The following is a 13816-nucleotide window of genomic DNA, read 5'->3' as shown; positions in this document are numbered from 1 at the left end:
CCAAGCCAGGCTTCAGCAATATGTGAACTGTGATGTTCAAGCTGGTTTTAGAAAAGGCAGAGGAACCAGACATCAAATTGCCGACATCTGCTGGATCATGGAAAAAGCAAGAGTGTTCCAGAAAAACATCTATTTCTGCTTTATTGACTATGCCAAAGCCTTCGACTGTGTGGATCACAAGAAACTGTGGAAAATTCTGAAAGAGATGGGAATACCAGACCACCTGACCTGCCTCTTGAGAAATCTGTATGCAGGCCAGGAAGTAACAGTTAGAACTGGACATGGAACAACAGACTGGTTCCAAACAGGAAAAGGAGTACGTCAAGGCTGTATATTGTCACCTTACTTATTTAACTTATATGCAGAGTACGAGAAACACTGCGCTGGGTGAAGCACAGGCTGGAATCAAGATTGCTGGGAGAAATATCAATAACCTCAGATATGCAGATGATACCACCCTCATGGTAGAAAGCGAAGAACTAAAGAGCCTCTTAATGAAAGTGAAAGAGGAGAGTGAAAAAGTTGGCTTAAAGCTCAACATTCAGAAAACGAAGATCATGGCATCTGATTCCATTACTTCATGGCAAATAGATGGGGAAACAGTGGAAAAAGTGTCAGACTTTATCTTTTGGGACTCCAAAACCACTGTAGATGGTGACTGCAGCCATGAAATTAAAAGATGCTTACTCCTTGCAAGGAAAATTATAACCAACCTAGACAGCATATTAAAAATCAGAGACATTACTTTGCTAACAAAGGTCCGTCTAGTCAAGGCTATGGTTTTTCCAGTGGTCATGTATGGATGTGAGAGTTGGACTGTGAAGAAAGCTGAGCGCTGAAGAACTGATGCTTTTGAACTGTGGTGTTGGAGAATACTCTTGAGAGTCCCTTGGATTGCAAGGAGATCCAAGCAGTCCATCCTAAAGAGGATCAGTCCTGGTTGTTCACTGGAAGGACTGATGTTGAAGCTGAAACTCCAATACTTTGGCCACCTGATGCGAAGAGCTGACTCATTTGAAAAGACACTGATGCTGGGAAAGATTGAGGGCAGGCAGAGAACGGGATGACAGAGGATGAGATGGTTGGATGGCATCACTGTCTCAATGGACATGAGTTTGGGTAGACTCTGGGAGTTGGTGATGGACAGGGAGGCCTGGCGAGCTGCAGTCCATGGGGGTGCAAAGAGTCAGACACTACTAAGCGACTAAACTGAAACTGAACTGAATATGTATACCTATGGCTGATTCATGTTGAGGTTTGACAGAAAACAGTAAAATTCTGTAAAGCAATTATCCTTCAATAAAAAATAAATTAATTAAAGAAGAAGTCAATGAGGTTCCCACTGGCCAAAGTTGGGGTGATTTTGGCTCCCAAGAATAGTAACTGCAGTAGACTGAAGCAAACTAAATAAGTTTAAACCCATGACTTTATAATATTGTTAAAAACAACAACAGCTGATTTATAATAAGAAATATATTTGGTCCTTGTCTCACTTTTTGGCACAGAGCTCCTAAAACCCTTGGGATTTCCTTTTTACTTTCATGCATTGGAGAAGGAAATGGCAACCCATTCCAGTGTTCTTGCCTGGAGAATCCCAGAGATGGGGGAGCCTGGTGGGCTGCCATCTGTGGGGTCGCACAGAGTCGGACACGACTGATGCGACTTAGCAGCAGCAGCAAGGCCAGAAGTATAAGTAGCAATCCGGACTTTCGACTGGGTCTGAAGTCTGCTCTAGCAAATTAGCCATACCCAGGAAGTGGGTCGTCAGAATCTCTAGTTTGTAGCTGGTGGGTCAGAAGAAAAGGTAACACCATGGACTTGTGATTGAAGTCAGAAGTGGAGGGAAATCTTGAGGGACTGAACTCAGCTGTGGAATCTGATGCTATGTCTGAGTAGAACTCAATCAAAGGATACCCAGCTGGTATTAGAGAACTGCTTGGTGGTGAGGGGACTGCCCCCACCTCTTGTAAACTGGGTCCAGAACCTTTACGCTATTAATGAAATGATGATTTAATTAATTCAGAGGATGCTGATTAGTGGCTATAAATAGCACAAAAAGAAAGACAGGTGCCAATTGATTTGATCAAGGCTCTAGATTGAACTACCAAACCAGAAAAAATACAGAGGATAGAAAAACAATTAAATATCACCATAGTGATCAATCTGTTAAATTAGTCTGTGGGAAATTTACAGAAAAAGCTGCCTGGTTTCTTAAACAAATACATGCTAAAGTGGAAAAGGAGGGGGACAAGGAAGCTACTGAATAAAAGATTAAAAGACATATCAAACAATATTTGGATCCTCATTCAAACAAAGAGATGGTTGAAAAACTTACAATCACATATTTGATGGTGTTAAGAAACTAATGTCTTTGGTTGTGATAACTGTATTATGTCTATGTTAAAAAGGCAGACTTCATCGTTCAGAGGCACATATTGAAATACTTATGAGCGATATAACTAAAAATATAGAATACTGTTATGCCAATTTCTCCAACTTGAGGATAGAAATATATATGCACATAAGATACACACACACACACACACACACCTGGCTAGGACTCCATGCTTTCACCCTGGTCAGGGAACACAATATGTGTTTAAATATATACATATAAAAAAATAAATATATACATATATATATATATATATACACAAAAATGCATATGTATTTGGCTGCAACATTCGGCTTGCAGGATCTTAGTTCCCTGACCAGGGTGAAAGCACAGAGTCCTAACCACTGAACTGCCAGGGAATTGCCAAGATGGAAAGATATTAATATAGCGATAGTTCCCGCATCCCAGCTTTACTGAGATATAATTAACATATAACATTGTGGAAGTTTAAATTATATAACATGATTATTTCATACATGTATATATTGTGATACATTAATATTGGTTAATATATCCTTCATCTCACATAATTACATTTTTTTTTGGTGGTAGTGGTGGTGAGAATATTTAAGATTTATTCCAGGGTGGGAGGGAGGTTCATGGGGGAGAGGATATATGTATACATATAGCTAATAAGCGAAAGGCAAAGGAAAAAAGGAAAGATATACCCATCTGAATCCAGAGTTCCAAAGAATAGCAAGAAGAGATAAGAAAGCCTTTCTAAGTGAACAATGCAAAGAAATAGAGGAAAACAATAGAATGGGAAAGACTAGAGATCTCTTCAAGAATATTAGAGATACCAAGGGAACATTTCATGCAAAGATGGGCACAATAAAGGACAGAAATAGTATGGACCTAACAGAAGCAGAAGAGATTAAGAAGAGGTGGCAAGAAAACACAGAAGAAGTATACAAAAAAGATCTTCATGACCCAGATAAGCATGATGGTGTGATCACTCACCTAGAGCCAGATATCTTGAAGGGCAAAGTCAAGTGGGCCTTAGGAAGCACTACTATGAAAAAAGCTAATGGAGGTGACAGAATTCCAGCTGAGCTACTTCAAATCCTAAAAGATGATGCTGTCAAAGTGCTACACTCAATATGCCAGCAAATCCAGAAAACTCAGAGGTGGCCACAGGACTGGAAAAGGTCAGTTTTCATTCCAATCCCAAAGAAGGGCAATGCCAAACAATGTTCAAACTACCACACAATTGCACTCATTTCACATACTAGCAAAGTAATGCTCAAAATTCTCCAAGCCAGGCTTCAACAGTACATGAACCGAGAACTTCCAGATGTGCAAGCTGGATTTAGAAAAGGCAGAGGAACCAGAGATCAAACTGCCAACATCCTCTGGATCATAGAAAAGGCAAGAGAATTCCATAAAAACATCTACTTCTGCTTCATTGACTACACTAAAGCCTTTGACTATGGATCACAACTGTGGAAAATTCTTAAGGAGATGGGAATACCCAGCCACCTTACCTGCCTCCTGAGAAACCTGTATGTATGCAGGTCAAGAAGCAATAATTAGAACCAGACATGGAACAATGGACTGGTTCAGAATTGGGAAAGGAGTACATCAAGGCTGTATATTGTCACCCTGCTTATTTACTTTATACACAGAGTATATCACACAAAATGCCAGACTGGATGAAGCACAAGCTGGAATCAAGATTGCCAGGAGAAATATCAATAACCTCAGATATGCAGATGACACCACCCCTATGGCAGAATTCGAAGAGGAAATACAGAGCCTCTCAATGAAGGTGAAAGAGGAGAGAGTAAAAGCTGGCTTAAAACTCAACATTCAAAAAATCATGGCATCCGGTCCCATCACTTCATGGCAAACAGATGGGGAAACAATGGAAAGAGTGGAGGACTTTACTTTCTTGGGCTCCAAAATCACTGCAGATGGTGACCACAGCCATGAAATTAAAAGATACTAGCTCCTTGGAAGAAAAGCTATGACAAACCTAGACAGCATATTAAAAAGCAGAGACATTACTTTGCCGACAAAGCTCCATATAGTCAGAGCTATGGTTTTTCCAGTAGTCACATATGGATTTGAGAATTGGACAATAAAAAAAGCTGAGCGCCAAAGAATTGATGCTTTTGAACTGTGGTTTGGAGAAGACACTTGAGAATCCTTTGGACTGCAAGGGGTCAAACCAGTCAGTCCTAAAGGAAATCAATCCTGAATATTCTTTAGAAGGACTGATGCAGAAACTAAAACACTTTGGCCGCCTGATGGGAAGAGCTGACTCATTGGAAAAGACCCTGATGCCGGAAAAGATTGAAGGCAGGAGGAGTAGGGGATGACAGAGGATGAGATGGTTGGATGGCATCACTGACTCAGTGGACATGAGTTTGAGCAAGCTCTGGGAGATGGCGAAGGACAGGGAAGCCTGGCGTGTTGTAGTCCATTGGGTGGCAAAGAGTTTGACACAACTGAGTGACTGAACAACAACAACAATAACTAATTCACTTTGTTGTACAGCAGAAACTAAGACAACATTGTAAAGCAACTATGCTCCAATTAACAGAGGAAAAGATCAATGGATATACTACCCACAAAGCAATCTAGGAGCTAAAAAAAATGTATTCTCTTGGCAAATTGAATTTTCAACATTATTAAATAACATCATCCTGCTATACATTAGATCCCCAGAAATTATAGCTGGGTGTTTGTACCCTTTGACCAACATATCCTCATTCTCCCTATCTACTCTGTTTCTATGAGTTTGGTTTTTTTAGATTCTCTATACAAGTGAGATCATACAGGATTTTTCTGCCTGAATTATTTAACTCAGTATAATGCCCATCTATGTTGTCATAGATGGCAGGATTTTCTTTTTTGATAACGGATGAGTAATATCTCACTATATATATATATATATCTATCTCAGATGTTCTGTATCCATTCACCCTTCAGTGGACAATTAGGTTGTTGCCACATCTTGGCAAATCATAAATAATGCTGCAATGAACATAAGGATACAGATATATTTTTGAAACAGTGATTTCATTTCCTTTGAATATATACCCAGAAGAGGGATTGCTGGATCATAGGTAGCTCTATTTTTAGAGTTTTGAGGAACTTTCATACTGCTTTCCCTAATACAGCCATTTTTTCCACTGCAAAGCACAGTGAGTAGAGAAGTCATTCAGAAGACTAGGTTTCCAGGTGAATTTGAATGGTAAACCAGCTGTCCCAATACTCCAGGGATGAGTCCATTCAAACAGATGAGAGAGGAGGCTGGATAGGTAAACCGTTTTGGAACATGCCTGACATATAAAGGCATCACCATGACTCTATTACTGCCACTGCAGGACTAAAATAGCCTCCAACTGGTCCCTCTTGGGCTTCTATCCTTTCCCTTTCCTGAAAATAGTCTCAAAACAGTAGCCAGAGTAAACCTTTAAAAATATAGATCACATAAAATTTTACTGGAGTATAGTTGATTTACAAGGTTGGGTTAATTTCTGCTGTATAGCAAAGTGAATCAGTTATACATATACCTACATCTTTTTTAGATTCTTTCCCATATAGGTCATTATATTGAGTAGAGTTCCCTGTGCTATACAGTGGGTCTTTATGAGTTATCTATTTTATATATAGTAGTGTGGATATGCCAATCCCAATATCTAATTTATCCCTCCCTCCCTGCCCCCATAACCATAAATTGGTTTTCTACATCTGTGACTCTATCTCTGTTTTAAAACTAAGTTCATTTGTACCATTTTTTAAGATTCCACATACAAGTAATATCATATGTTATTTGTCTTTGTCTAACTTACTTCACTCAGTATGACAATCTCTTGGTCCATCCATGTTGCAGAAAATGGCGTTATTTCATTCTTTTTTATGGTTGAGAATAATTTTACTTCGTCTTTAACATTGTCCAGTAGCTTTCCAGCTTACCTAGAATACAATCCAAAGGCTTTACCGTGGCCTCATGCTACCTCTATGATTCCCTCCCTCTGTCACTCCATGCTATCCCCACTGGCTTTCCTACTGTTCCTCTAACATTCCAGGTTTTTACCAAGTTCAGGGTCTGTTCCCTGTGTCTGAAACTGCCCTTCCACAGAACAGCATCACTCTTCTTTTACAACCTTCAGATTTTTCTCAAGTGTCACGTTCTTAAGGCCTTCCCTGGCCATATTATTTACAGTTTCAACACCCTCCTTACTCACTTCCTACCCCCCTTTCTGCTTTATTTTCACTTCTTAGCTAATCTGATATACATTTTACTTGTTTTACTTATTATTAGTTCCTTTCACCAAGTTGCATGAGGTCAGAGGTTTGCCTGTTTTCTTCACTGCTATGACCTTAATCGTAATACAGGACTACTTAGGAAATACTTGTTAAATACATAAACTAATACCTGCAAGTGCTCCTCCCTCCAGCACGCATACAGTTCCTGAAATCCTATATAAAGTAGCACCTTTCTCCCTACATACACACAGAGACCATTACTGCATTTCCTTACTGTGCTTTTTCCAAAAAGTTTCATTTAGCACCATTCGACATACTATATATTCACGTATTTACTCTCTCTTCCCTTCCCTGTGGATTCTAATTTCCATGAAGGTTAGGACTGTATCCTCAGGGCCTTAGAACAGCACTTGACTCCGAGCAGGTACTCAGTAGTTACTTCTTGGATGAATTAATGAACCATTTCTGTCCGATACTATTCCCTACAAGATCACAGACTCTGTCCGGGTGGCGCTGAGCTTCCAGCACAACCTAAGAGAAGCTCGCCAGTGAGAACTCTAAACCCCGAATCCAGCGCCTTTTAAAGGAAAGACAATGCCCCTTGAAGGGAACAGCAAAAACATCGGTGTTCCCCTAATATTTAACCACAGGATTGACAGATCAGGCGAACGCAGAGAATAAAGGATTTAGTACATTACTAAACATACTAAACGAAGACTGTAAACTGTCTAGTGTTAACGAATTTACTAGACTTTGTAGTGCTTCGGACACTGGAAAAACAAAAGCTAGTTTCTCTCAAGCGGGAGCCAGCCTTACCCACCCAGGATCTACACCACCCCGACCGCGAGGCTCAGGATTGGTCCGGGCTCCTCAGGCCTGTCGGGCTTCCTGCCTGCTTGTGGGAGAGGCAGTCCCGTGAGGCGCGTGGGCGGAGCGAGGCGGGGCGGCTCGGGCGTCCTCCCGCCCACCCAGCTCAGGATTGGCCGAGGCTCGGCAGGCACCACCCTGGCCAGGCGTCGGCCCGCATATAGGCGGGGTCGTCCTGCGAGGCGCGTGGGGCAGGCGGGGCCGGACCCGGGTTGGGGCTGGGCTGGGGCTTGTCTTGACTTGGGGCTGGGTCCGGGGATGCTGCAGCTGGGCAGACCTGCGGGGTCTGAGCCGTGGCCGACGGATGGCCAACGTGCGGGTGGCGGTGAGGGTCCGGCCCCTCAGCAAGAGGTGAGTCTGGGCGGGAGGGGGCCCCTGAGGCGTCAAGTGAGCTGAAAGGAAGGCGGGATCCCCGCCTCTCCCTACAGTGAGTCTGGCGCGGAGAAATCAGACACAAAGTGGCCCAAGGGGCCAGCGTCCGGAAACCGTAAAGGCCTGGCCGGGACAAGGCCTGGCTTGGGTTGGGTTTTCGATTAGTGCCCTGGCGGGGAGCTCTTAGTGGAAAGCCTCGGGATGGGCTGTCCTGTCCGTGTCCCCGGAGTCCCTGTGTCCCGGCAGGAGTTTTGAGGGACCGCCCGCGGCTCAAGTTTTGATGCACAGGTTGAGCCTTTCTCTCTGGATACGCTGAGAAGGGCTGGGAAGTGTCTCTAAGTGGGGAGAGGGGTCGGCGGTGTACTGTCTTCTTGGTGGCTCTGGAGTACCTGTAATGACTGAGGGAGAATCGTGAGTTTCTGCGTGCACATGGGTTTCTCTGTGAAGAAGTGGAGGAAAGCAGGTTGTAAGGCATAAGAGGGAAATTGAGGCTCAGAGAGATCGTGGTTTCATTCTGTGGGCGACTTCAAAAGTGTGAAGTATGACCCGGAGGGATGTTGTGGGGAGGGAGGAGGGAGGTGGGAGGGGGGTTCATGTTTGGGATCGCATGTACACCCGTGGTGGATTCATGTCAATGTATGGCAAAACCAATACAGTATTATAAAGTAAAATAAAGTAAAAATAAAAAGTTAAAAAAAAAGTGTGAAGTAGGGGGAAGTCATTCTAAGCCCTTCCCTCAGCGCAGCCAGTTCCCATTTTTTTTTTTTTTTTTTCCGTGCGGGAATCTGATCCTACACTCCTCAGCTGTTGAGGCATCCAGGGTCCATAATTTCTTTCCCTTCTTACTGATTTTTCCACTCACATGTGTGGAAAGTCAGGGGAGGCTTCACAGAAGGCTTGGTGTTTGAACGCAAACGCTTTTGAAAGAGTTGGTTTGCTGACAGGTGGAGGAGAAGGTGTAGAGAGCATTCTGTGAGAACACAGAGCTAAGGACTTAGGCTCTTAGGAAACAGAAAAGTTTCGGGCTTTTGAGGAGAGGCTGTGTGAAGGGAGGTGAGTGGTAGGAGATAAACCTGGCAGAATGTGGTTTGGGACCTGAAGGCACATATTGAAACTATTTGGGAGGTTTAAAAATTTCCAGGACACAAGATGGCTTGAAAATTGGACAGAGCAGTCAGGAAAAGACGTTGTCTCTCAGAACAAAATTCGGTTCTAGCAGGAGCAGGGCTTCCCTGGTGGCTCATTTGGTAAAGAATCTGCCTGCAGTGTGGGAGACCGGGGTTCGATCCTTGGGTTGGGAAGATCCCGTTGAGGAGGGCATGGCAACTCACTCCAGTATTCTTGCCTTGAGAATCCCATGGACAGAGGAGCCTGGTGGGCTACGGTCCATGGGGTCACGAAGAGTTGGACAGAGGTCGCTGAGCGATTAAGCACAGCACACAGCACAGCAGAGTCTGTGCTTGTCCTGAATGGAGGTGATTGGCTTGAAAAGTCATACAGTTGACTGAATAATGAGAGCAGTGTGATAAGGGAAAGGGACAAAAAAGTAGGAAAAGACAGAAGTGGTGCAATGGGAACTTCACTGGTGGTCCAGTGGCTAAGACCTTGCATTCCTAATGCAAGGGGTTTGATTTCAATCCCTGGTCTGGAACTAGATCCCTCATGCTACAATGAAGAGTTGGCAAGAGTTTGGCAGCCACAGTAGAGAATAACGTGTCAAACAAAAGTGAAGGGAAAAGAAGGGCACAAAAGCTTATTAATTTTTAACTAAATTTTATTTATTATTATTTTGGCTGTCCTGGGTCTTCACTATTGTGTGTGGGCTTTCTCTAGTTGCAGCCAGTGGGTTTCTCATGGAGATGGTTTATTATGTTTTGGAACATGGGCTCTACAGCGCAGGTTCATTAGTTGTGGTGTACAGGCTTAGTTCCTCCGCAGCCTGTTGAATCTTCCTGGACCAGGAATTGAACCTGCATCGCCTGCATTGGCAGGTGAGTTCTCAACCACTGACCACCAGGGAAGTCTGAAAAGCTTATTAACTTTTAGCTCAGGTTAAGAGCCTTGAGCAGCAAGGGGTAGAAGGGCAAGACTGCAGTTACCCAGGTATGAGGATTATAGCCTGCTGGAGATTCGGGAGCCGGGAAGAATAAACCTAGCATGACCCCAGCTAAGAAGTCCAAACTATTCCCCTCTTCTCACCACACTGTATTCCAGGGTTTGTTAATTTCCACCACCTTCGCTGAGGCTCATCTCAACATAGGCTATTTACTGATTATGTGGTTTGTCCCAGCCTTCAAAAAAGTCATCAGCACAGATTCAGTTAACAAAGTCATTGGATCTTATGTGGTACTTGGAAATAAATCTTAGAGCTCATGCTTCCATTTTTTATTTTTCCAGATGAGAAAATGGTCTTGTTAAAGATCTAAAAGTAGGTAGAGCCAAGATTCCATTCACCAGACCAAGCTGCTCCTTCCTGAGATTACAGGAAAATTGCACTTCTTTCTCTAATGCCTGTTTGCTCAGTAGGACTAGTAGAGACCATCAATAAAATGATAATATAGAGAACGGTTTTAGTGCGCTCCTTTTACCGCGCAGTTGTTTCCCATAATCAGAAAATCTGTGTCTCACTGTAAGAGGCTGCCGCTTGTTTGTCCCAAATCATTCATCATTGACAGAACATATTGGCCAATACTGTAGGCTCCAGAACACTTTCCACTGCCCTTTCAAAAAGGTAATTATCATGAACTGTATTCCCTTTATGTGCTCTTCTTTTCACATCTGTGAAATAGTATAACTACTTCAATGGTTTTTTTGTGAAGATTAAATGAAAGGATACATTAAAAATACTTAGAACAGAGCCTGGATGCTTTTAAGTGTCTGAGAAAGTGCTAGTTATATAATTTTTAACAGCTATTTTTATTCCTCCTTGTTCTTAGCTGTCTTTTTAAATTTTATAATTGAGTAGATAACAAGTGGAAATAGCTTGGCTATTTTCTAAGATAGTGATTTTCAAATTCTAGGATACATACAGTTCACCTGGGGAACTTGTTATAATACAACTTGTTAAGAGGAATTCAAATTAACTAGCTCCACCACCTCCTGTAATTCTAATAAGTGAAGCCTGTGGACCACACTTTGAAAAACTGTCCTAGGAGTCAGTGTGTAACTGAGAATTTATTCCTGTGCAAAACCTTTAATCCTAAGGAATGAATACCTATTGGTAGAATTCAGGCCCCAGAGGCAAGTGGTGGTAGCCACAGCAGACTTCTTTGAACTCTGTGCAGTCAGCTGCCGTGTTGAGGTTGGTGTTCTTTCTTTCTCTTCTGCTCAACTTTAATTTGTCTTCATTTTGTTTTAGAATATATTGGAACCACTAGGTTACCAATGGCTGTGGGCCAGGCAGGGAAGGGGTGGTATCTCACCAACTATAGTGTCAGATCCTTTTGTCAAGAGGTCAAGTTCAAGACCCTTTTTTATTTTGGCTGCTTTATGCTAGAGTCCTAGGTGAATCCTTAAGAAAGGGCTCACTTAAAAAAATTAGATTAAATAGATTTGTAAAAGTTTTTCCCCTTACTTTGTTGCTCAATTTTACTATAGCCTGTGTATTTTATAGTGGATAAAGAGAAAAGAAAACCTATTTTTAAATGCAGAAGGGGAAAAAAATGATCTTAACATCAAACTGAAAGATTTTCTTTAGGAGAGCTAGGGGCACGGGATGCAGTTTTATAATCCTGGGGGACAAAGTATATCCGTACTGCCTTAAGTTCTGTCTAGTATGAAATATGAAAGAAAGAGCATCAGAGCCTTGAGGAAATTTAAGTAACAGGAATGCCATCACCTGGGAGAAGGAAATTTTTTTCTAGTACTTTTTTCCAAATGCACTGACTAGTTTACAAAAATAGTCTTAACCTAAAGACCCCTGTCTCACTGTGTATCCCTTGCCATCCCCTCCCCCCAAGTCCTCAAGGCCACATCCTGGCAACCCTGAGGGAAGATAAAAATGACACTGAACGTATTTTCTCAACTTTCAGGTCCTAGGCCAGGAATAATTTAATTGATAGTTTTCACTGTAGTAGAAAGTACCAGTGAGTTAACTCCCATCTGTTAATATTCTGGCCTTGAGCACTTTATTTTAAAATATATATTTATTTATTTGGTTGTGTCAGGTCTTAAGTGAGGCACATGGGCTCGGTAGGTTCCCCACGGCACGTGGAATCTTCCCAGACCAGGGGTGGAACCCACATCCCCCTGCATTGGAAGGCAGATTCCTAACCTCTGGACCACCAGGAAGTCTTTGACCTTAAGCACTTTAGCTAAAGCTCTATGTTGTGAAAAAAGATTTCATATCTAGAATGGAGTGTATTCCATTCATTTTGGGCTTCAGGTTTATGAATCATTTGGATTAAGCCCCTTAAAGTGAATTTAGGGGTTCGTTAGTTGATAGAAGTATTATTTTATAACTACAATTTAGGAAGATCCTTAAGGATCTTGGCTGTTATTCTGACTTAAGATAGTATAAGGAAAGGATTTAGGAGATATGTTCTCAGGTCTCAACAGAAAGGACTCTGAAACCTTTTTCATTATTTATAATGAAATAAAATATTTCATTATATTTATATATGCTCAAAATATCAGAGGAAATGGGAAATGATGCCATGCTGTGTGCTGAGCTGAGGATACTCTCAGGGTTTCCCAAGCCTGATTTCTGAGGCATATGGCTTTGTGGTTAGACAGATCTGGATTTAAATTCTGGCCCTGCCACTGCTAGCTGTGTGACCTTGGACAAATTACATAATTTTTCTCACCCTTAGTCTTCCATTTATTAAAAAAAAAGATCTGTCAGGAGGATGTGTTAAGAGGATAGCATAGGATGAAGAATAGCATATACTGTACTTAATACAATGCTTAGCACATAGAGGGTACCCAGTAACAGTGACTCTTCACTGTTCCCAAGCCGAATTCTAACAATCCAGAGAAACTTGCCAGCTCAGGGACTGCTTCAGACACCCCAGTTGTGGAGACAGCAGTAGGGAAACATTTTGTTCCAATAGTGCTTGTCTCAGCTGCTCTTTTCCTGATTAATTTTAAAAAGCAATATTTCCTCTCATCTGGGTTTGTGTCTTGCTTCTAGGGAGATCAAAGAAGGGGGAAAGATTATTGTGGAAGTTAATGGCAAAGTGGCAAAAATCAGGAATTTAAAGGTAAGCCTAAAATTGTTTTCCTTTTTCTTTCCCCTAAAGAACTAGTATTAATTATAGTGACTTCTGGGGTGAAGGTGTATCTGTGATTGCATTTAGAGAGGGAGAGTGGAAGAGGAAAGGGCATATAAGGGAAATAGTGGGAAGAGCTTTGACCAGCCACAAAGCTAATATAAAAATATAACAGGGAAGAAGTTCCGGGGATGTAGTTACTGCAACCCAAGTTCTACCAAATGGGGTACAGCTATTTTGGAAACTGGTTAGTAGTAGATATTTTGAAAGTAAACACATGGCCAGCTTAAATCATGTTTGGGGACAATTTGTGCGTGTGTTTAACTTATCTGACCTCCTATTAGACATTGGCTCAATCTTCTTATTGAATATCATTTCATTGAGAAGCATTAACAGGGGTTTTAGTATGCATCTGCTAATACAGAACTCATTTTTAGCCACAGTGAGGCCAAGTAAAGACTTTAAATCCCAGAAGAGAGTCAGGCATTAGCCCAAGTCTTACTGTAAATACTCTTCCATAGATCTGACTGATCTTTGAGTTACAACTAGACAGACACTGGCAACTTCCTTCCCCACTCTTACTACTTCCTCTGGCTTATTTCCTCCATCCCATTCTTTTCTTTTCCCAGGCCAGGGGAAGTGGAAGGGATTCTTTCTTTCTGAGCCTTGAGTAGTGGAGGACAGGGAAGCCAGCCACGTAAATGCCACTGCAGTCAGCTTGCAGGTGGTACTTGACATTCCTGACAGCTGAGGA

At 42.1% G+C, this 13816-nt stretch overlaps 1 protein-coding gene across 5 annotated transcripts in view; it reads left to right on the top strand.

Annotated features, from left to right (window-relative positions):
- STARD9 (StAR related lipid transfer domain containing 9) overlaps nucleotides 7650-13816 on the top strand; it is a 123731-nt gene continuing 117564 nt past the window's right edge. For all 5 annotated transcript variants that reach the window (XM_018054387.1, XM_018054388.1, XM_018054386.1 and 2 more), the window contains exons 1-2: nucleotides 7650-7831; nucleotides 12984-13053. In XM_018054387.1, coding sequence (XP_017909876.1) covers nucleotides 7785-7831; nucleotides 12984-13053 — 117 coding nt within the window. In that variant the 5' untranslated portion in view covers nucleotides 7650-7784. The remainder of the gene's footprint in view (nucleotides 7832-12983; nucleotides 13054-13816) is intronic.

This window comes from Capra hircus, chromosome 10, assembly GCF_001704415.2.
Source record: "Capra hircus breed San Clemente chromosome 10, ASM170441v1, whole genome shotgun sequence".
Classification (NCBI taxonomy): Eukaryota; Metazoa; Chordata; class Mammalia; order Artiodactyla; family Bovidae; genus Capra; species Capra hircus.
This window is presented reverse-complemented; position numbering and strand designations above follow the sequence as displayed.